The 24,434-nt window shown below is 41.1% G+C and overlaps 1 protein-coding gene across 2 annotated transcripts in view; it reads right to left on the reverse strand.

The window, feature by feature from the left end:
- The window catches only part of SNX19 (sorting nexin 19), a 38,703-nt gene extending 17,835 nt beyond the window's left edge, over positions 1 to 20,868 (reverse strand). The window contains exons 1-9 of one of the 2 annotated variants that reach the window (XM_039878843.1): positions 18,673 to 20,868; positions 16,801 to 16,939; positions 15,681 to 15,781; positions 15,456 to 15,575; positions 14,177 to 14,307; positions 12,749 to 12,845; positions 12,090 to 12,270; positions 9,521 to 9,650; positions 6,852 to 7,454 (exon numbers count right to left, since the gene is read on the reverse strand). In XM_039878843.1, the coding sequence (XP_039734777.1) occupies positions 7,385 to 7,454; positions 9,521 to 9,650; positions 12,090 to 12,270; positions 12,749 to 12,845; positions 14,177 to 14,307; positions 15,456 to 15,575; positions 15,681 to 15,781; positions 16,801 to 16,939; positions 18,673 to 20,346 (2,643 nt within the window). In that variant the 5' untranslated portion in view covers positions 20,347 to 20,868 and the 3' untranslated portion in view covers positions 6,852 to 7,384. Of the gene's footprint in view, positions 1 to 6,851; positions 7,455 to 9,520; positions 9,651 to 12,089; positions 12,271 to 12,748; positions 12,846 to 14,176; positions 14,308 to 15,455; positions 15,576 to 15,680; positions 15,782 to 16,800; positions 16,940 to 18,672 lie in introns of those variants that run through there. The other variant, XM_039878842.1, reaches the window with a different exon arrangement.
- Between the last annotated feature and the right edge of the window lie 3,566 nt (positions 20,869 to 24,434).

The following is a 24,434-nucleotide window of genomic DNA, read 5'->3' on the forward strand; positions in this document are numbered from 1 at the left end:
TTGGCTCAAATAAATTCTTGTAAGACTTTTTCTTAGGCTGGATGTTCTTTCAATGACATCCTAAAGCTGCATTTACACAGTTAGCATATTATGTTAACTAATCTGACATGTTAACGTAGATTGTATATTTATTGAGGGCTAAATTCCCCCCAAGAAAACTTCTGATGCCATAATTATATTGGTGCTAGATTAAAGTATACTTCCTGCCAATTCACCTTTACTCCCCCCGCTGCTCCAGTACCAAACAGGTCTATTCCTCCACAGGCACCTGGTGAAATATGTCTAAAGACAGAGGTAAAGACCAAAACTGATGCATTAACAGGTGGCTGCAGCTCCAAAACCAAGTTAATAGGAAAAAGCTAAATGACCTCCATCCACGGCAAAGAGAAATAGGAAATGCCCTTGATTGTGTAACAGGTTGATAAGATTCCCAACAGCAGTGCAATCTAGCACTGACCACCTCTGCCTCCGTGAGACAATAATCTAAGACTGTGGTATCCAAAAGGGCCTTGAGTATAGGACCAACCAGTTTACAGAGAGTACTGACAACATTTTTCATCTTCAGATGTCCAGCTGGTTTCATCACTGCAGACTCTCTGATTCACTCTGGGTTCCTAAGGCAAAACTGTTCTGAGTGAATCAGTATCAGCACTGAGTCCTTGAGGGATGGAATGCACTCAAAGGGGTAACTTCTGGCAGTACACCCTGCTCTGAGAAGCAAGTTTATGTTGAAGATGGATCAGAAAAGAGGGGAGAAGGATGAAAGATGAAAGAAACTGGGCTTTTCTAGAAGTCAGTGGCACCGAGGAGAGGATAGATAAGTAGCCTCTGAATCATGGAGCATGGTAGCGAAAAGTTTTGATTGCTAGCACCTCCAAGGCAAAGGTCTATAATTGCAAAATAAACAGGGCTCCCTCCACGTATCATTTAACCTGCAGCGCCTCCTGGTGCCCAGAGGGAGAATTCCTGTCTTAATTCCCCCAAGTAGCAACAGCCTGGTGGGCCTTTCTCTGTCTTGTGTGTTAAGTGCACACACACTCAGAAAGGGGCTGGCTGAAAATATTCAAAACATATTAAAAGGTTACTTTTTATTTAAAAGTAGAAATAAAGCTCCATCCTTCTCTTTAAAAATATTTCAGTGCCTGGAATATTTTTACCCTAAACCAGTCTAAACAATACCTATAAAGTCTAGCTTTAAACACTTATTTCCTCAAATAAAGCCTATCTAATATTTACCCCAAGAACCCAATTTTTTTTTTTTTTACTGTATTTATGATCTATTCTGTGTCATTTTACTTTATATTGTTCAATATTGCTCACTGATTCTATTGGTTATCTCCTCTCTTAGGCTGAAAGGACCTTAAAGTAGAAATAGTACCACATTAGGTCTGAAGAGCTAGCACATAGCAGGTACTTAATAAGTACACACAGGCATCAAATCTTACACTTTACAAAAATTATTTGTAAAGAGGCCACTATAACAAGAACTAAATAAAGTTAGTTTCCTAGAAAACAAAGGAAGAGAGTCGGGAGTACCTGGATTAAGGGGCAGGATAGTTCTCTGGTTCTAAAGAAACTCTGAGTTTCTGCTCTAGATGTGACTGGGGGAGATTTTAAGCATGTAAGATAGGATGGAGTACATAGATAATATGAAGGAGACCCTGATTTGAAGGATACAGAAGGCTGTCTCACAGAGTCTTTGCTATTAACAGATTACAAAGCAAGCTCACTATAAAGATCTCTCTAAAAATCCATTAAAATGTAAACATGTTGTCTACTCTACATCAGATGTTACTGCCCCAGCAAATAAAGAGTCTCCAAGGAAATGGAACATGGAGCTTGTAAAGATGAAGAATTCACATATATTAAATGCTACCAAGTGCCAGGCATACATCAAGAGAGTTTTATTTATTATGCCTTATCCTCCAACCAACTTCATGAGCTAGGAACATTTAGAGAGTAATTCAAGGCAAAGAGAAGCTAAGTGACTTGTCCTAAGTTACACAGATAGTAGCCTCAAGCAGGATTTGAACTCAGATCTGTCTAACTTCAAAGCCCATATTCTTATTTTCCTATCTGGAAGGAAAGAAATTAAGAAGGCACAACAGCAGGAGATGCTTCCAGAGAGGACATGCTTAAAGGCCCATGATGGAAGAGGGCCCTATGTTCCTTGGGAAAGGAGAGTGCCGCTAGAATGGAAGACAGCCTGAAGAGCCCAAAGGCAAAACCTCTTTGCTCAGGCCCAAACATGGCTCTGGAAATTGGGGTTGCCCCAATAGAGCTGTGGGGGAGGGACGTAAGATATATTCAGTTTACATTTGAGTTTCTTATCTCCAAGAACTGTTAAGAATCCCTGAGATTCTCACTAGTGATTAGCAGATTTCATTAGAATAGCATGTGATGTTCATTTCTTCAACATAAATTTAAGTGCCTTCCATGTGTACATCTGGGTGCTTACCATTCAGTGGTGAATAAGATATAGTCCCTGCCCTCAAGATGTGTAACTGTCCTGGGTTCCTAGATACAGATGGGCAAGAGATACCAAAAACTTGACTTGCAAAAAAGGTTCTGAGGTTTAAATAACTCATGATATTGCTTTTTTCTTAACTCTTACAATGACCAATTCTGTATCTTTGTTTGAGTATATGAGAATTTAAGAACATGTATCACACGCAGAAGTACAAAACACATGCAGAGGCACACAGCCAGTCAGCTAACATCACCTGTTACAACCTTAAAGATGTATTCAGGTAGAAACTATCGTCACACAATAAAAAAGGCATGCTGTGTTTATCCTAATATGGGTATAAAATAAATGACACCTAAGAAATGTGATAGAGAGGCTGCTCATATAGTAGGAGAGACTGTTGGCCCAGTCTCTGCATAGACACGCCCAGTCAAGAGCTTCCCTTTGCCAAGGTCTAGTGGGAGAGGCATGGGACAAGCAGCATTCTTTTCACCAAGGAATCACAATACAACCTGAACAAAGCCATCACTGTAAAAAATTACTTTCAGTACCTATAAAAATAGCCTGAGTCAATAATTAGGGGGCCGGGAATAAATGACAGGAAAATCTGAAGACTTAGTTTGAGATAATTTTCTATATGGGATTTTAGCAAAACTACACAATTTTCTACAGAAGCTGTGGATAGAAAGAGATCAGATGTAAGATACCACACAGCACTAGAGCTGAATTGAAAGAAAAAGTTTATGCAGCAAAGGGAAAGACTCTGAATTTTAACTCTGATAATCTTTTTCAGAATGGGAATAGGATGTAGTACAGAGATACCCAAGCAAGACTATACAACCTCTGATCCCGGAGTACTGTAAGAATAAAATCAGAATACGCAGGTGGAAATGAATTTATATGCTACCATCACATGTATGTGTACCTGAAGCCAGTTAGGTGGAAAGCAAGAGGGATTAGATGGGAATAAAGCACAAGGACTTTCTAGCGGCTTTGTGAGAAAGCTTGCACAGTGGGGAAGCAGTATGGAGTAGTAGAAAGTGTACGGATTTTGAAGCCAGGATAACTTAAGTGGAACCTTGGGTATGATTTCAGGATAGCTATTTAATCTGAATATCATTTTCCTCACCTGTAAAATGTGGAAACATATGTCTCTCATAGAAATGCAATGCACATTAGTACAAAAAGTACACAGCTGCTTATGTGGTATAGTTAGCATTTAATAAATGTCAGTTCCTGTCCTGTTTCAATTGCTTGTACTCTTTTGGTGGCAAACCTGGAGTTTCCCTTAAGATATAACCAATAACAGAAAGATCCTTTATCTACCTGCAACATAGACACGCCCAGAGAGAAAAATCTCCTGAATGAACTCCACTCAGAAAACATCTAATATTCTAAAGTAATCTAAGAGAATAGTTTAGGCAAAAGAGATTGTGGTTATCTACTTATAATTGTCCTTAGAGAAGATGAATGCTCCCACAGTACTCGCCAATGGTCCCATAATCTCTGTCCACAAATTTTCTCCTGACCTTTCCTGGGAGATGGTTTGTAGAGAGATCTCTTTTGTAAGTAAATGATTCCATGGCCTGGCATAAGGATCAGAGCTTACCATTTAATATTCTCTTGGGTCCACTGCTTGTTGGATTCCTTACACCTGACACATTTTTTCTTTTTTTCTTCCTCTCTATATACTTCCTGACTTGACATACTTTTCTACCCGCCTTTGCCCATAGATCACAAAATCATTTTTCCCTCTTTTTGCCAAGCTATTCCATTCCCATGTGCCCTCCACTCCACCACACAACACACACTCTCTCTCTTCCACCTCACTCTAACTAAGAAATCCTGACACAGATGCCAGGAATGTGTCTGCTGCCCTTTTGACAGAGTCTGATGCCATCTCAGGGAAGGCAGGGCCACAGGACATGGCATTCAAGTACTCTACTGCTAGCCAGGCTCATATTTTTATCATGGTATTGCTCTGGGCATCCAGGCAGGGAACTGGGAACTGGTCCAGCTTCTTGTCATTCTTTCACTATACATCACAACTCCATAATAATCTCATCCCTTACCTTGGCTGGATCTTCTTGCCCCAAACCTTCTACCATCATTGGAGCACAATACATCTCCCCTCTTTCCCTCCAACCTAGTCTATGTCTGCATACTTGTCCAACTTCCTGAACCTGATTATGATGCATGCAGGGATACTGTCAAGTTTCTTCTGTTTTCAGTCATGAGCAGTCTGCACAAGCTGAATTCACCCCTTGGCTTAGACTCCTACCCCACTCCTCTTCCCCTCCCTTTGTCTCTAATTCCAAATAAGGAGTGCTCCTTCTTACATAACTGGATGTTCCCAGCACAGAAGCTGAGGTCAAGCTTGCATGCGTGCAAGCCTCCCCTTTGACTTAACAATGCCTTTTTTGGGTATCTAAATTCTCTTCAGCTCCCCTCCTCCACTTTCTCCACACCATCAACAATCAAGGGAGATTTATGAAGCCTGCTCAAATCAGAACTCTTCCAACCTTGGCTTTGAAGGAGGGGCTATGAAGTTGAATTACTCTTTTTTTTTTTTCCTTGACGGAGAAAGGGAGAGAGGAGAGGAGAAGAGGAAGAGAAGAGGGAAGGAGGGAGGGAGGGAGAAAGAATGCTTATGATTTGGCAGAAGTCCCTGGCATCCAAGGCAGTTATCTATATAGGTCTGTTAAAGAAGCAAGGAGAGTAAACGAAACTAGAAACAGAAGAAATTACTTTATCTTCTTGGAGATGATAATGCTGGAGGTTAGAAAATGATAACATTTTAAAGAAGAGCTACATCCAAATCTAGATGGGTGTACCATCCCTGCTAACTGCAATATGTTCAAAATAACCAGAGAAGTGGCAACAATCCCCTATAAAGTGCAGAGCTCAAAGAAAGAGAACCCAAGGACTCTGCAAAAGGATATGGCTCAGATACTTGTGGTTTCAGAGAGAGAACAAACATATTGCCTCTTGGGCAGCAGTCACAGGATGGGGATAGTCTCAGAGAGGTCAACACTGAACTGGCTGGGCCCATGCCACACCTCTTGCGAGAGTAGTAATGGTAGTGGGGGCAGTGCTACAGCTTTGGGGAGATATCAAATTCCAGCTTATTTGCTTACTAAAGCAAATAAAGCCAAAGAATGTAACAGTGCATGAACTTCTTTTTAAAAATAAAATAATGCAAGCTGTCAGAGACAAGAAACAGACTGACTTCAGGATAGCGCAGTGCCCTTTGTGTTGTGAGGGTACATACGTGGAAATGCAGTTTAAATTGTACAAAATGAATGTAATCTCTTGGGGAATGTAATTACTGAGTCAGATTTTTGGATTGGCTTTTATCCCCTCAAATCACAAGGCAAAAGTCTATTCGTGAGATAGTCATTACAGCTAAAAATGAGACAACCCTGGGTTTAAATTCTGCATATGGTATACTTTTTAGCTCTGCGATATTGATTAAATAACCACAATTCTTTGTAAGCCTTAGTTTCCTCATCTTTTAAATGTGGATCTTAGTATTTCTTTTACAGGGCTTTTGATGGGATTAAATGATATAATATACTTGCAGTATTCGGCAGTGTCTGCATAAAGTAAACTCTCAAAAAATGTTTGCTGGATGATAAATATCCTGAAGCTGATAAGATTCAGTCTACACAATGAATCCTGAAATAAGCTCTATCTTTTGCATGTGTACCACATCCATGGGAACTTGCTGGTATGAGACCATGGGCCACAGGCATCAGATCCTTCGAGTCTCTGGAAGGAGAACTGGGATTTTTTCTCCAGGTGTTCATCACTTCTTGACTACCATCTTAAGGAAGCTTCAAGAACATTGTGAAGCCAGCACAAGAAATTTGAGAAGAGAGCCAAGTATATTCTGTATAACTCAGAGGGAAAGGCACAATAAGGATAGTAGTACCTACAAGAGACTGGCATGGGGTGGGGGGCATCTTGTAGGCATAAACAGTAGAACAAAGTTGGAGGCCACTAACTGGAGAAATCAGAAAGAGAAAATACTTTTTATCCTTCTTTCCTTTTTCTTAAGAGCATATATCAAGACTTAACATTTACTGGATGTATTCTATGCACATAAGGAGATAGATACCATTATTATTCCTGTTTTCCAGATGAGGAAACCAAAGCTCAAGGAGATTACTGTAGTGAATAAGAACTTGGGCTCTGGAATAACTGGTTTGATTTCTGGCTCCACTATGCATTAGCTTTGTGATCATGGATAAGGCCCTCAGTTCTCACCCCCACTAATCTGTAAAATATGTGAAGAGTAGGGAATGTGCCTTTTTGTTCACGACTGATCAGCTCTTAATATTTTTCCAATGAATAAAGGAATAAGAACAAAATAATTCCTCTGTAGGACAAAGAGATAGGAGCATTTTAATGTAAAGTGGGATGAATGCTACAAAACATCCTGGACAAATTTCTTCCAGTCAAATCAAGAAATAGCTTAGATTAGAATGCATATGTTTAATACGTTTACTTCTTTACATCCCAACCACTCTATTTTTGTTTTTTTTTTCTATCACTAGAGAATGTATAATCATTGCCCACTGAGGTAATGCAACCTGGTGCACTGGAATTCTCACAATTCTCTTGTATTTAAGTTTCCCGTTTTAGATCTTCAAGAACCCTAGCCACAAAAAAATACCTCAATGATTTTCCTATAATTCCCAAAATATATTTCTATTTTATCTGGTACTGGCCCAAGTCCTTTTGTATTTTGAGTTATTTAAACTTCAAGTAAACTTCTTCCTTCCTTTGTTATATGTGAATCTCAATCTTTTTGAATTTCTCCAGACTCATCTATATATTTCTGTTCCAACTGAATAATTTATTGTGTTCTAAAACCAATTGATCATGTACATTACTTCAAGAGAGAGGGGGTAATCAACTGTACATACTAGTTTTAGAATCTTCCCATTTGTTGAAAGCACTTGGAAGATCAGCAAAGGGAAGCCTAATAGAGGGAGAAGAGAAATGAAGCCTTAATTAGAAACACAAGTGATTGAATAAAACGTAAGGAGATTCTACTTTTAAGTATAAAGGTATTGAGAAATGTTTATTCTTTTGTCCAATATTTAATGAACATCTTCTTTGTGCCAAGCCCTGTGTAAGTTGCTAGAGATATAACGCCAGTTCTAGGAATACGGAACTGATAGTCTAGAGCAAGGTTTCTCAACCTCTGCATTACTGATGTTTTGGGTAGGATAATTTACTGTTGTTTGGGGTGGAGAAGGTGCTGCTCTGTGTAATGCAGGATGTTTAGCTGCAACCCTGGACTCATTAGATGAAATAACTTCCTGTCTTTCTTCCCAGCTGTGACAACCAAAAATGTCTTCATATATTGCCAGATAGCCCCGGGGGAAAAATACTCCCTGGTTGAGGACCACTAGCTTAGGCAAAGCAGATTATCTCTTTATTACACTGTGATATGTATTATCACCAAAACGATGAGAGTAGAGAAGAAGGCTCCTTAGTTCCGGGGGAAAGTGGAAGAAAATATACAATTTCACAGAATAAGTGACATTTAACATTCAATTTCTGAAAGATATTTAGCAGCAGGCCAAGCAGACAAGAAGAAGGAAAGTCTGGGACATGTGGGAGGAAGTAGAATGAGTAGCGAAGTCCATTCAGGCAGAGACAAGAGGATGAGCAAAGGTTTGAAGACAGACCACAGAACACTCAGGCAACAATGGATTGTTTGCATGGCAGAGAACTGGAAATAAGGCCAGGACCAGATCGTGCCTAAAGGCAGAGACAAGTCAGCATTTTACATATGGGTTTCACTCAGAGACCAGTCTCTAGGCTGTAATACTCAGGAAAAAGCACATTGACTTTGGAGTTGTACACAGCCAGCTTTAAATTCCAGGTGGGTCATTAACTATGACCTTGGGCAGGTTAGTTGACCCTGCCGAGCACTATTTTCTTATTCTGTAAAATGGGGCTACCTACCTCACTTAGTTGCTGTAAGAAAATACACGTAGACAGAGGTCATGTGCCGGCATATGATACACGCTCAGCAAATATAAACGTGCACCCTCTTCTTCCACTTAGCTTTTTTATGACTAAAGATTAAGCTTCCCTCGTTCTATGTAACTTTGAGTGTGGAAGATTTAACTGCTTGTTGTTAATGGATTTTCTACAAGTTGTAGAATAGATACACATTCTTTTTTTAAAAGAAGCTTTTATTTTTGGAGAGCCTATTAGCATGAACCACAGGCTAACAGAAAAGGTCTGGATTTGGCTTCTTACTCTGTGATTACTAGGACATCTCAAGAGACTGAAATCAAAACAAGTGTGGCCAAAGCTCAAGCACTATATAGGTCTATCTGGTTCAGAGATACTCTCTGTCTTTCTTCAGTTTAGTAAAGCTTGCATCAGTTTCATGGTTAGGAAATCAGCAGCTAAAAACTCCATCTGTGTACAAATCTTTTAGGAGATTCAAGTGGTGTTGGGATCACAAAATCTGAATTATAAAATCCAAGTTTTAAATCTAAGTACCGTTCTATTTCTTACCACCCTCTGTTAGTAAGTACTTCTTCAGTTGTGAATATTTGCAGCTCTTTGGAGAAAATAATCTTTGAGAGCACCTGTTGTCTCCTTGTTTTTCTTATTTTTATTGTCACAGTGACTATATTTTGTCACTTAAGAGAACTGTCCATTGAAACAAGGTGAAAAGTACAGGGTTTGGGGGTATAACTGGGTGGAGAATTGATCCCGGTGTAGGAAGAGTTCAGCTGAAGTACTTTAAGATCACAGGAAGTGTGTGTAACTCACTCATTATGCCAGAAGTCCTACAGAAGCAGACCCATTAAAACTTTAGACAACAAGGTTACTAATCAAAGCTTTCTAATACTCTCCAGGCAGTCTTCAGCCTTGTACTCCTATAACAGAGACTCTACCTTCCCTTATGGCCACAGGGTTCTTGCATTCTACTCTTTCCCTTTCTAGTGAAGAATTCAGCACCCACAGGCAACCCCTGTCCAATTTAAGACTCTAATGTGAAGAACTCACCAGTCTTACCTCTGAATTAGGGTCCCAAAGACAAGATGAAGAACTTTCTGTATGTTTTCTGTACATAGCCATTGCCACTGTTCCATTAGCAGCAAGAGGAGCAGATCCAGGGCTGTGTCAGCTAACTCTGTCTCTGTTTCTAGGGAATGAAAAAGCATCAACAGTAACTCAGAAGAGACCCACACTTGAGGAACATATTTCAATGCACTGGGTCTTCTCTGCCTTTATCTAATCTTGTATTTTTGTAATCCTTAAGTTCTTAAATCAAGTCAAGGGAGGTTTATTTCATATTTAGTAAGTCCTATGATACACTTTGTTTTCCTTTACAATTCTTTTGCTTCTGTTCCTTAGTCACTTAGCAATACTTTTTATGTTTGTAAAAGATTCTTGCATGTAATTATTTTGCCTACCTAGCTTCTGCTGCTTTTGTATTTCCTCCAGGGAGCTGAATATATTTTGTTCCAGGTAAATGCTCACAACTGGTGACTGACTGGAACTGGCAAGGCCCAGTCTGTTCTGTACTTATATTCCACTTGCCTCTACAAAGCATCATGGAAATGTTGTGGGCAGCAGATTCAGGAAAATATTTGAGATTCATTCTCCTATTTAAAAAGTGCTTTGAAAGCATCTCCATTACACAAGACTGTTGGGTTGGGAATCCAGGAAGCTTCAGTTTGATTTTGAGATAACATGTGGTTCTAGGAAAAGCACTACACCTTTGGTAAAATGCCATAACAATTACTGATTTCCTTCCTGTTTCAAAAACTGGAATGGTCACAAATGAGCTCACACCCATGCTAAGCTGAAGTCTCCTGAACAGATGTGTTTTATAGATGGAAGCATCTGTTTTCTTACCCTGTTCAGGACGTCCCATGTCACCTCTGATTTGGTTCCTGGAAGACTTTCCCAGGAATACACAATGTTCCAGAATGAATCTTAGCTATCTGGTGCTACTGTTGTGATTAATATTATAATTAATCGACAATAATAATTTGGTTAGTCTAGGACCAATGGGTATTCATCTCCTGATTAGCTTGCCCAAGCCCTCCTCTCTTAAGGGTTCTTTAGAACATGGTTGACTTCAGATTTGAATGAATCTGCTAAAAATGAAACCTTTCTTTTTTAATTCCATCCAACATATAGTTTCTTTTTTTTCTGCGCCCTGTTTCAAAGTTTAATGGAACTGATATGTTTGCTTTCTAGTAATCTGCTCAAAGATGGGATATTCAGTTCTTTGGGAAATAGCATCATCCTAAGTCTTACCCTCCCTCCCCAGTTGTATTTTCTCAGGATTAGCATTTACAGAGAGCTGCCACCATGTGGTGACAATCAGTCATAACAATAAAAAATAACAGTACAAAGCATCAAGTCCTCTTTAAGAAAATGGGAAATTTTCTATCAATGAGCATTTTGAGTCTCTTAGGGCCAGAGGAAAGTCTCGGGCATAAACTATTCCCTTAGAGATATGATGTTCAAAATTTACAGGCTTGATTTGGCCTAGAATTATACTGTTTTATCCATTCCCTCTTATTTATAATTCCTTAACAGCTTTCTGATGCTTTTGGTGTCAAAACACTTTATTTACTTAACAAATGAGATATATATAAAAAGATAGGGTTCTGAACTCCATTTTTCACATAGTTAAGCTGAGGTCTACAGAGCAAAGGTCAGGTGACTGACTATTCATGGGCACCTGAGAAATAATAATGAAATCAGCCTTTTTATTTTCCATCTGAACTCAAGATTTTGTGATTTTTATTTTCAGCAGAAGCCTCTGTCTTAGTGGAACTGAAAATTTCTCTTATAAATTCTGGTTCTGCAAACATACTAATATCCAGGGTTCCCAATTTTTTCTTTGCATTCTCTGGGAAACAAATCTGCCCTGCCTCAAATGCTTATAGGGAGACAGCAGTGTCATCACCCCTTCTCTCTTCCTGCTCTACGTTAGATGACTAGGTGGTGTCATTTGCCATGACAATAAGTAAAACAGAAAGAACAGATCCAGGGAAAAAGAGGAATTTCATTTAACACATGCTGTATTTCAGTTACCCTATGGAGATTTCTAGTAGGCAGTTGGAAATACAATATCTAACATTAGGTAGCAGAGCACATGTGTTAGAGTTGAAGCCAAGAGTACGAATGAGACCACCCAGAGGAAGTGTGTGGAGTAATAACAGAGAACCGAAAGTAAAGCTCTAGAAGGCTAATAATGGAGCCAACAAAAGGAATGAGAAGGGAAAGTGGAACTACAGGCATTTGGAAACAGATCAAGGGAATTGTTCGAAGATATGCTAAAGCATGCCAAAAAAAACTTCGATAAGATATTATAAGCATGAATCTTATCTTGCTGGATTTGAACTCCATTTCTGTGCCCTGTTCTGCTTTGACTCACCTCTGAGGACTGTGTCATATTCCTCTTTGCATCCCAGCACTCAGCACAGAACCTCAAACACTGGTGTTTAACACATGGCCTGCTTAGCTGAATTGAAATTAAAGTGATGAATCCCAACTATCATAAGTCTCAAGTGGACTATACCCTGGCTCCCTTTTCTGTGGGAGCAGAGATCTTGTCACTTACCTGGATCACTGTTGCTTAGGTCTGGGGCGGGCACAGCTGTATCTGACAAGAAGCCATCTACACATCCTTTGCGGATATGTTCAGGATCTTTTTCTGGGACTTCTGCTGGCTGCATTTCCAGTAATTTTGTCTGTTTTTCAATAAAAGATTCCATCCCAGACATGGATAAGATCTCTGACTCCTGAAAAAAGTTAGCTGCATATTACATAAAGAATGCAGAAAGTAGGGGAGCAACCTAAGCGCTTAAGATTTTCCTTGCAAAGTATCATGAATCTAGAACCCAAATGACTCTGTGACCAGCTTAAGAAAGTTTTTATTTTTTTACTGAAATTGCAAGTAAAACAACACCTTTGTATTTTCACCTGCTGTGAACACTTCTGTGTTATCTGTTCTCCTCCAGAGACTGGTTTTCTTTCTCATGCTATCATCCATTATTGCATACCATGACCTTTGAAAAGCCAAACTACCAATTCAGAATGGGTAAGGATCCAAACCACTCAGAGGAAATACTTTTGGAATAAAAATGAGAGATCCACATTGTTAGTAAGTCCTTTAGCAAAGCACCTAAGCCTTTTCTGACTGAAGAAAATGTCTCAAGTGCCTCTAACTGTAGGATCAACATCCCAGCTATTAAATCTAGGAGTTCTCTAGGAACTTACCACATTGCCTTCCTGAAGACAATAGAGAATTTTCTCATGTGCTTCAGTCATATTCAGTGCTGGAGCAATTTTACTGGATGAGAACCTCAGTCTGGACCTGGTACAGTAACAAAGAGTAGAAAGAGAATGTAATTCATGATCTTGATCCCAATATAAAGGGCTGACAAGTATTCATATCTCAAAACAAGAACTTATTCTGGGAGTTTACTGTGGTCAGAGCTGCCAGAAGAGACCTGGTCCTGAAATCCCCCAGACGATATATATTCTGGCAATTCTTAATATATAGTGCAACTCTTGCATAAGCTATGTTTACATTGCATTTGTGAAAGGGCTTTTGCTAATATAAAATAGGGATCCGTGTGTCATGGTTGTATTCCCACAGGCTAGAAGAGTAGCTAGCACATGCTACACACGCATTACAAATATGCTGAAGATTAAATAGACAAGTGTTTAGACTAATTTTTTATTGTTGTTCTCACTACCCTTTTTCTATATCCACTTATTCCTCTTGTGTTCCAAATAAAACTAGGGAAGAGACCACAAGTGCTAATCTCAGGGTTTCAAGGAATAGGGTTCTTATAAGTATAGGCCCATGGTTACCCTTCAAAGTATGGGCTCAGTAAAAAAAAGGCTAAAATTGTGTTATTGCTAACCTGTGAAACACAAACGTAGAGACAAAGACAGTCAGACAGACTGACAGACAGACACCCTCTGTAAAGGCTAAGAATGGTAGGTCTGTTATTGCTAGTTAATGAACATAACACAGACAGTCGGTCAGCCAAATAAACACAAACACAGATACACAGATACAAAGACTGTCCCCCTCTCCCCACATTCTCCCTCTTTCTATAATGACCCAGATACAGATACGAAATTTCTAGTAAGGGTAAGTATGGTGCCATTCCACATGGTGGCTTTGAGTACTGCCACGGAACATCTGGGCCTCTGGTGCAGGAGAGGAGCAGTAATAACCAGATACAAAAATGTGCCCTGCAGGTGTCTATTCTGGCTCTTTCCCATTTATTGCTAGTATATGCGACCTCTAAGCCAAATTTCCAGAAATGATGGCAAATAGAGATCAGTTATAAGACTTAATTTTAATAGGAGAGAAACATCTCAATTTTCCAGAAAAACAGAAAAGGAGAATATACATATTCTAGAGTTCTCCTTCTAGCCAAAAATCCCTGGTCATTTGGGACCTGGGTTCCCATGGCAAGACAAACATTCAGCAGGGCTGCTTATGCAGGATCTCAGGCTTCTTTTAGTTGAGCACTGAAGAGTCTGAGGTCTGGCTTTTCATAAAAACTGGTATGTCTGACCTGTCTCCTTTCTTCTAGGGCTTGAGAGTTGGACATGGGCTTTGGCTGAGAACTGGGGATCAACCTGAAAAGTGGGAAAGGGTCCCCGGGCAACTGAAGGGCTTCTCACTTGCTAGCCTTCTTGCCTTCTGTCTGGGGCTTGCTTTCTGTCTCAGCTTCACTCAGCTCCTCTGTGGGGCTCTGGGGTTCAGAGCGAGGAAATGCTGTCTTCAAGGTGTCCACGATAGCACTCACCACCATCTGCAGGAGTCAGAAAGAAACCACCGAATAAGTAGTTTTCTCACAGTGCTTTATGCAATCAGGACGGGTAGATAGCTATGTCTAATGGAGCCTTATCCATTAGCATAGTCAGATACCAGGCTAATGACTAGCTGAGATAAGGCCAGAACGAGAGCATAAGAGTAAAGACTAGGGCATACCAAACCAGAGAAAGGACACAGAAGGTGGCATGAATGTGTATAATGTATCTTAGAAAATATAACTTGCTCTCTAGGCTCATGACATTGTAGTCTGTGGGGAGGGTACTTATCTCAATTGTTCACTGTTGTATCATGAGAAACTGGCACAGTATGTGGCTTTAAACAGACAAATAGTAAGTAGATGCTGAAAGAATCAATGAATGAACACATCTGCATAAAACTGGGGATTTTACCTTGTTCATTCCTTGCCAGTTTGCAGTTCTTTCTTCATAGCAGTGAATGTCTCCTAACTCCTACCACATGAAATTCCACTATCATTTTATCTCCTTAAGTCTAGATGAGAAGAGGGAGGCCCCTCTTCTGCAAAAGAGTCAGTATTTTCTAACCTTTTAAAACATATGCCATCTTTTGATAAACATACACCTAAGACATCTGCTCCGGGGACTATAAATTGTAGGCTGCAATGTGTTACACAAATGTCTTCCCACCATCTCCAAAGGTCCTGAGATACTCTCTTGAAGGTACAAGTCTCCCCACACTGTTTGCCAACAGAAAATTACTGTATTGATCTGAGTCCAACTTAGTGTCCTATCTAAGTTTAGGGCTCTTTCTCCTGAGTGGTCAATACTGAGAATGACCTTCACCTCCAAAAGAGACTTTTCTGCCCCTACCTGTCTATGGAGGTATAGATCTATCCTTACATCCCTCCACTAGAATAACTATGTCATGATATCCCCAGGAGATATGTGCACACTTATAGTGTCAGGGGTATTGTATCCTCATAGTTGCTCACTGTAATTGAGCAAGTTGATAATCCAACCAGTATCTGAGAACAAGTCTTGTAAATTCTAGTCCGTGTTCTACTGACTCCTCTGTGCTGCCTCCTGCCACCCCTACTTCCCTTATTTTTCAAGCACTACCTCCACTAGGATGAGAAACTAAGGCTGAGCACAGTGGCCCTGCTGGTACCTTGTCTATTCTGGAGACCATGAACGGTTTCTTGACAAAGGCAATACGAGCATCTGTGTTCAGAGCAAGGAACTCCTGCATTTCCTCACTGTTAGCAATCTCAGGAATGGCACAGAGTTGCTGCAAAAGACACAAGAAAGACATCAGAGAGAAATTCCAGCCCCACCTTGGCTTGGATGTTTGGTAGCTACAATGTGAGCAAAGCCAAATCAGAAGGGTGCTGACCTTTAGGAATGATTCCAGGAGGCTCTTACGGGCTTCTACTCTGTCACTATCCATGTTTCCAAATGGAAGATCTGGAAAGAGCTTTTTAGGACCCTTCACATCTTTAAAAACAAAAGGTTCATTCACTTAACATTCATCGAGAGCTATTCCATATCATATATGTAAAACAAACAAAAAAACTGTTGAATATCTGTCCCTAGGATTTTTTAATTTCAGGAGTTCCAAACATACTCCAGGGATCTAATACAAACAACTTACTTTCATGGTTAATGTTAATATTAAGATGTAAGAGGCTATACATTAGAATGATTACAAACTAGGACCATGAAGTCCAATTGCTCAAGTTTAAATTTCGTCTCAAATTCCTCCTATGTAACAATTGTCGTCAAGTTGCTTAATCTTTGACTTTGTTTCTTTTCTGTAAAATAGGGATACTGATAGTATTTATCTCACAAGCTATTATGAGAATTAAATGAGCTAATATGTGTAAAGTGCTAGAAGACAACCTGGCATATATTTTCAAGCTTGGTTCAATATTATTATTACTAAGAAAGAAAATGTATAACTGAAATCCACAATTTATGCCTAAACTTATTAAATTGTTTATTTGGGTGACCATCAGCTCCCCTCTTTTTTTTTTCAAAAAACAAAGTAGTTGTTTCCTAGCTGATTTTTAGAGTTATATTTTATTACATGTTCTTATTGTCCCTGTGCCATATAGCACACACTAAAAAGCCTGGTTGTTAAAGAAAAGTTGGCAAGGAATTCTGGATAGTATTTTAACATTTAAGAGCAATCAATCTATGAATCTGAAAAGTTAATTTAACTCCTTATGCTACCTCACAAAGGTGGAAATGTGATCTTCTTTCTTAAGCTCAAACTAACTGGGACCCCAGAACAAAGCATTCAGCAAAAGAGTACAGAAAGAATGTGAACATTGCTGTCCAGCACTAAAACCCAAAACACCTGTATGCAAACTGGGGTAGGGGGAGCACAAGGGACCCTTGATACTGTATTCTCTTCCTCCATCCTTCCCCACAAATAGGCCACCAGCCTCTGAGATCAGGGTGGCTAGATGTAAAAAGCAAGCAGACAGTCCAAGGTCGGGGAAACTCCTAACTTTTGATGAACTTTCGTAGATCTGATTTCTCTTCCAGACGAGTCTGCAGATTCAGGAACTCACGGTAGCGGCGATTCACAGTGTGGTAGGCCAATTGCTGCAGGCTGCTGTTGCTCTCACTGTCAAGGGCTGTCTCATACTGTTGAATGAACAGATTTGTTTACTGCATCAACTCAATGGCCACACAGTAAGAGGAGAGTAGGGGTAAAGGAAGGGAGATGTTTTTATTCTGTTCCCAGACCTACCAGATCTGATTGCTGCCCTAAGTTGTAAGGAACAACTCAAATTCCAAGGCTGGCTGAATTAAGGAATCAGATGCATTTCCCAAAATACATGGCCCAGAAAGTGAAAAATGAGTTTTACTGCTCTCCACTCCTTCCATCTCAAAGCTCCCTCCTGCAAACGCTTTATTTTCACTTATAAAAATGGCTACATAACTATTTTTCAAATCCCAAAGATAAGGCATAAAACATAAGGTAAAACACTGATGAAAATGGAGTTATAAGAGCTAAACATTTTGCCATAATATTCAACGTGTCATTATTTATATTAGTTGAGGAAAGAACGAATGATTCTAAATAGCTGATGAACAAAAATAATTTGTTTGCCTGGACTGCATTAAAGGGATATTCGTTCTTATTTTGCTGGGGAAAGATTATTATTCTTGGAGTTAAACTGAATTTTTTTTTCCTGAGTACACAGCACCTATATGATTAGAAGTTATGTGAAGATTAGAGATTTTGTAAGGGGTCAAAGTTTGCTGTCTTCATATGCTTGCAGGGCCAGTATGTAGGACAGACAACCTGTACTATATGCTTCCCCAGAGCCAACAACACAAACAACATGAAAGCTATAGCTTAGTACAGGGGAAGACTTTTTGACTGAGTAGTTAAAATACAAAGAAATGCTGTAGAAAAACTATATATGTACTTGTTTTCATTAGGTACCAGTTACTGTTGTTTGGTTGAGGTATTATATTGTGGGCAAGTGATAGAAAAACAATCTCCTAGTAGGTGGGACTTGAGGCTGGTGTTTTAAAGTTTTCTAGAGTCAGAGAGAAAAAGAAGTATTCATTATAATCTGACATGAGCAAAGTAGTCCCTAATACCAGTTAAAGGCCTAGGTAAGAGACACAGGTAGAATTCTGGGTAGGGCTCTCAAACTTGGAGTTACAATGCTTTCTGTGGAAGATTCTATTCCCTGAGACCACTATTCAGTAGTGATACATTTCCAAACCTGGCTGCACCTCAAAATCACTTGGTTTGCTTTTTAAATATATAGATCCTGATGGTCTCTGATGGATTCTAAATGAGTTTCCAAAACTGGGTCCCAAGATTTTTTAAAAATACAACTTTTCAGGAGATTTGAAGGCAGCCTATCCTAAATCCTATTTTAGGGAACTGCTGCTCTAACCGAAGTAACCATCTGATACATGAACCCCTTTTATACCATTTCTACAAAGTAGTTCCCGTTTCTGTGCTTAAACATCTCTAGGAAAGAGCAACTTGCTGTCTTCTGTGTTATATACAGGTAGATAACTTTCCTTCCTAAAACAAAGTAAAAATTATACTATTTTTTGATGAGATAGTATTTTGAAAAAAATTAACAGGGAAGAAGTTTGGAAAGAGAATTTCTGGACAAAGCTCTATACTTTGGGAACAACTGAAAAGTATGACCCTCAGTATCCTAACAACCCCGAGATTCTAGGATTGTTTGAGTACTGCATACAAGCCTACTCTGCTTTACAAATGAGCTTCTAACACTCATCGCAAACTAAGAGTAGCTTCTTTCCCTTAGAAAACTAGCTTCACTAATTTTGTTTTCCAAATCCATTCTAAACCCAGAGTGGGTGACCAGTTCTAATCCCATTACCTTCACCGTGTAGAGAGTATATGGGTGGAATCCAGTGCCACTGTGCTCTCGAGCTGTAATGGTGCCAGTGATCCGCAGGTTCTGGATGACAACTGGGCCATCTGGACTGCTCAGGGGCTCAAAGCTGAAGGTGGCTGAGCTGAGAGGACCGGATGGAGAAGAGGAAAGCAGACTAGAATCTAGGGAGTTGACACTATTGGTAAGATCCTTCTGTAAGCATGACGGTCGTGGTGGGCAGGTCTTTACTGGACTCTCTAGAAAAGTTGTATAAGATGTGACATCTCCTTGCTCTACCTCCTTGTCTGCTGTGTCAATCTGGATCTCTGGGCAGGTATTCAGCACGGAGACCAGCAGGCCTGTCTCTGTTTGTGTTCCTGGAACTTCCTCAGTCCCTTCAGATCCCTCACCATCCTTACATTCCAGAGACTGGGAACCCTCTATGGAACACAAGGCATCCTGGATCCTGTCAGAGAGGAAGTTGCCTGGGGCCATGAGCATGATGGTTTCTTTGCCCAGTTCAGACAATGGAGACTCCAGCTCTGTGTCTTCACATAAGAACAGAGGGCCTCGGATATCTGGCTGTAGGAAATGAGATGAGTTGTTTCCTGCTTTTCTTTCTTCTGGCACTGCACCTAAATCTCCCTCTATAGCTTCATGGCTTTCTTCAACTTCTGGGGAGGGGCGTGAAGGTCCCTCTGGCTCATTACAATTTAGGAGCACTGGGGCTGCTGCTGGAGAAGGGGCTCTCACTTCTGGCAGACTCTGTACCTCAATGATCAGTGGCAGAGATGTGGGCACTGAGGGCTGTTCCAAGGCACTGGCTGGGCAGAGTGGTTTAACCACTCCTGCAGGATTATTTCGGGCCTTGGAAAAGATGCCCACCAGTACAAGGTGGATCCAGTCAGGATCTGACAGCTTGTGGATCAGTGGTAAGATCACATTGCAAGTGATGAGTTCCACCACTACATGGCGTCCTGTCCGGGTCTCCAAGTGGGGCTTTGGCACTAGTCCTTGAAGCAACAAATTCACAATGCCCCGTGTATAGGTGACCTCAGCACTGGTGCTTTGTACAGCAGGATGTGGGGCAGCAGCCCGGCAGTAAGCCTCCCAGAGTTGGGAGGGCTCTACTGTACCACTCTGCTTCCTCGCTGTGGCCTTTGCCTGAATATAGTTCTGCAGGTGACAGCCACAGAGAGTCAGAACCCTTTGGGCAAGAGCATGACTGTCCACCATGCCCATCCTCCTCCGCAGCTCGTGGGCCAACCCTCTCATGGCAACCTCCATTTCTTCCTCAAAGGCTGGCTCCTGGCTCACTGAGCGGTACCAGGATGACACAAAGTCCCGAATAATCATTTGGATAGTGCGGTTGATCTCCTGTTCCAGTTGCCTCTCTGCCTCGGGGTTTGGAGGGCAGATGACCATTGGGATGAAGCGTTCCAGGTGCAGTCGACCTGAAGCCCCCACAATGGCGTTTGGGCCCAGCCATCCTCCCAGCACTACCAGTAATGCAGACAGAAGGCAGAGAAGCCACACATTGACTAGAAAGTGGATGAACAGGAGCCAGCCCAACAGAAGCCCCACAGCCATCAGCTTTCGGCTACTCAGCAGGTTACTGAAGCCACAGGTGGACATAGCTGGGGTCTCCTGTAACGAGGACACTACCTCTGCTTTCATGGCTAAAAGAACCAAGGGGCTGCCCCAGGCGACCGCCCTCTTTCTATTTTACTTCGGAGTTGGAGAATGGGGCAAAACTACGTTCCAGATACAAGGAAATATGAGGTGCTACCTGGGGTCCCGGCCGCGGCTCTGGGCCCTCGATGTCTTACAGGCACCGCAAAGCGATAGCGGTAGCTCTGCTTCTCGCGCTCGCTCCGGCCCCTTCCGGTAGACATGCTGCTCTCGAGGAAAATTCCGAGGCCTTCATAATGCCGGGATCCGAGAGCCACTTCGCAGCTTCAGGAGGGCGGTGCTGAACCTTAGGGTCCCCCTCCCCGAACACTTACAGACGCCGAGGACGGGGCCGGACGAGACAGGGTTACACACGGCCGGGCGTGCCCTGGGCTCAACGGTGTCTCCTCTGCCGGCCTCGGAGAAGCTCTCCGCCGGGCTCGGACGGCCCGGGCGAGCGACTGCGCACCGCAGCCTAGATTCTATCAGGACTGCCGGCCGGCCGGCAGCCGCCGACTACCACTTCCGGGGTTCGGTCGGCGGAAGCAAAGCTTGCTGGAAGAGCGGCCGCGCGTCCAGAGGCGGTGCGCTGCCCGGCGCCGCCTGGTGTTGAGGAGCCGCCGTGACAGCACTGTCACAAATGTCCTCCGAACATGAGAGTGCAGACCGCGTAGCCGCGAAGTGTGCCCAAATTCCCAACGTGGTAAGGAACCCTCAAAGACTTAGACTTCCAGCTCTAATTATTAAACGACGCCAGCAAACACCTTTTACCTTTTAGGAAAGATTCTCAATAACCCAGTTTTAAAAAAATCCCATTTGGACATTTTTTCACTGGCTTGACACATTTTAATATTCATCCCGGTTCTCTCAACAACCCCCACGCCATCCCAATATTCAGCTCTCTGAACTTGTTCTAAGTAACTGCAAAATACAAGGCATAAAATGTTAACACAAAGATAGATTTATTCCTTAAATTTCATATACTGTATGGCAAAATTATATTTGTGATTTGGAATTATTTGCTGGTGGCATTACCTAAGCAACCAAATATTTTGAGCGTCTGCAATATTCAATCACTATGATAGGCAGTGTAACAGTCCTTGTCCTCAAGGGCCTTGCAACTAACTGGGGAGATGAGTTCTTGGATCATGAGTGGATATCTAATAATGCAAGCCAGCAGGAGATATAGTAAAATGCAAAATCTTATAGGAATTCAGGGGAAAGAGAGATCACTGTGGATTGCAGTGGTTAAGGGGGAACCACTTAACCACTGAATCTTCAAGGGTGAGAATTTCTTTCTATTCCTCTCCATCTCTTCCCCTTTCCTCTCCAAATATATAGGAAAAGAAGGCAGAGGTACAGATGTATTTTCAGACAATCCTCTAATATATTTGCTTTGGAATGTGCTCTATGTTTGATTCGTTTTGATTTTAGTAAATTTTCCTTCAGTTATCTACACAGACAAAATTACCTATGGGAAGATTAAATATCTGACCACGAGTAACATTGTTTGTGCCAGTTTCATGTAAAGCTGGCTTCCTTCTCCATCTTGGTTCCTAGGAGCTCTGTCTTCAGTGTAGCTATCCTTTTTATTTTGGCACAGGATGTACCTCATTTGTATAGAGCTGCTTGTGGTTGCCCATTTTCAGCATTCTCCATGCAGTTAGCAGCCTTTTGTCATTATAACATTAGGCCCCAGATACTTAGAGGAATCTTCAGGCAAACTCCAACCAAAAATTGTGTCACCAAGAAGCATCTTTCGGTTTCTACTCTCATCTCCATTTCTACTGTCGGGGTAAAGATTGTTTTGAATGCAAAAAAAAAAAAAAAAAACCCAACATTTAGATGTGGGGCATAATTTCTAAAGTAAAAAGTTTGATTTAGGGTCAAAATGTCTATGAAGCAGACCGGACACATCCCTGAGATACCAAAATTCTGGTTATTATTTCCAGCATTTCTGAGATCCCACTTCATTGCTACTCTCCTTCCCACAGAAAAGGTACATGAGAATTGGGTCCTACCTGTATTTGTCCTCCCAGACCATTCCTTTGTCCTCAGGGGCAATTAGAAGATCACAACGATGTTCTGGAGAAATATCCCTGCTACCTAACTGAGAACTAAAAGAAGTGGATAAGGCATGGACTGGTGATGATTCTGCAGACTTCCCTATGACAGTTTAGAAAGAAAGTTTACTTTGCAGCATTATCTGGATTATTTTGGGCAATAAGAAACTGACCTTGTAAGTAGGCGCTATGCCACCTGACCAGATGGTCTGAAGCACCGAGGTAGCCAAAAGTGTCTACCTGATTCTGAAGTGGATTTGATGAAGCAGGGCTCTCAGATGAACATGCCAGTGCGCTTGTCATTTTGATTGCTGTGAGCTTCTGCCTAAGGGTCTGGGACGAACTGCAGTCTCCAAACAGACTAATCGTGGAGAGAAGGTGACAGGCAAGTCTAATGTTTAGTGGTGGTGATGGTTTATGTACATGGTGGGGGAAGGTGACTGGCCACAACTCTTACCATTTCAATAGGCCCCTCCTTCTCTCCTTCTTACTGTTTCTCAAAACATTATAGGCATAGTGCTAGAGTCCTGGGGATAACAAGACAAATAAGACACTAATTCATCTCAAGGGATTCTCAATCTAGTTAAAGGAGAGAGATACATAACTAGATGAATGTAATTGAACATTATCACATGTGGTATGATAGTTTCAATAGATGTATGTACAATAAAATGGGAACACAAAAGAGGGGAGGTCAACTGGGGAACTGGATGGTGATAATAAAGTCTTCATAGAAAATTTAACTTTAGGTTGGAAAAATAAAAAGAAGTAAGAAAGTTATTATTAGGTTAATGTAGGTTAGAGAGAACAAGGGAAAGAGGGAAGGAAGGTCTTTTAGGCAGAGGCAACAGTGATGAACAAGCAAGGACAATGGAAGCAAGGGGGACTGCAGCAAGAGGCCATGCTGGAGGCAGCTCATGCCACACTTTGATTTTCTCTCAAAAGTAGAAGTCAATATAACGTACTAAGGAGTGGGGTACTCATGGAGCAGGTGACTTTAGAAGCATTGATGGTTTCTAATTACTGCTATGAGAATAAAAAGAAGGCACTAATAAAGGTCATGTAAAAGAATAAAGAGGGACTGAAGGTCTAGCTGAGGTTAAATATAATGAGTTTGTAGTGGCACCAAAACATATCATCGAGTAATTTTCTCCTACGACATTTCATATTTTCAGTGTAGGAAAGAAGAAAGCAAGAGGTTGGTTGTTTGCAATATTTGCAGTATCAGAGTAGATGAAAGAATAAGTGATTAGGACCTTGACATTCTGGGAACAGAGCTGTTAAAATTTAAAATTGTGATGTCTTGGTGTCTAGGAAAACAAATGAAGCCTAGGAGAGAGGTAATCAATTGTGAGAATAGGGTTAGGTGTGCTGGGAGAGTGAGTGAGTCAGGAGAACAGTTTGTGGTTATAAATTAGTCTCTTGGAGCCTGTGTTAGTTTCCTATTGCTGTTCTAGCCAAATTGCCACAAACTTACTGGTTTACAGTATCTTAAAAATTTATTCTCTTACAGTTCTGGAAGTCGGAAGTCTAAAATAGGTTGGAATCTCTAAAGCAGAGTCTGTTTTCTTGCCCTTTCCAACTGCCTGCATTCTCTTGGTCATGGCCCCACATTACATCAACCTCTGTTTCTGTTGTCACATTGCTTTCTCTCACTCTGACCATCCTGCTTTCCTCTTATAAAGACCCTTGTGATTACATTGAGCCCTCCCAGGTAATGCAGGATAATCTTCCCATCTCAAGTTATAAATTAATCACATCTGCAAAGTCTCTTTTGCCACATAAGGTAATATAGCCATAGGTTCTGGGATTTAGGATGTGAACATCTAGGGGGCATTATTTGAATCACTACAGAGCCTAAGTGTTTAGAGATAAAAACATTTTTGTGATGATGAAGACTGGGCGCGACCAAGTAATAAGTTCCTAAAGTAGGGTACGGGTAACATGTTAGGATTGAGGAAGAAATTTTGAATCTGTTTTTGAAAAGGATGACCTACATGGGATTGAAAGTCACTGATGTTAGGGTAGAGA

Source organism: Pteropus medius, unplaced genomic scaffold (assembly GCF_902729225.1).
Source record: "Pteropus medius unplaced genomic scaffold, Ma_sr-lr_union100, whole genome shotgun sequence".
Taxonomy (NCBI): Eukaryota; Metazoa; Chordata; class Mammalia; order Chiroptera; family Pteropodidae; genus Pteropus; species Pteropus medius.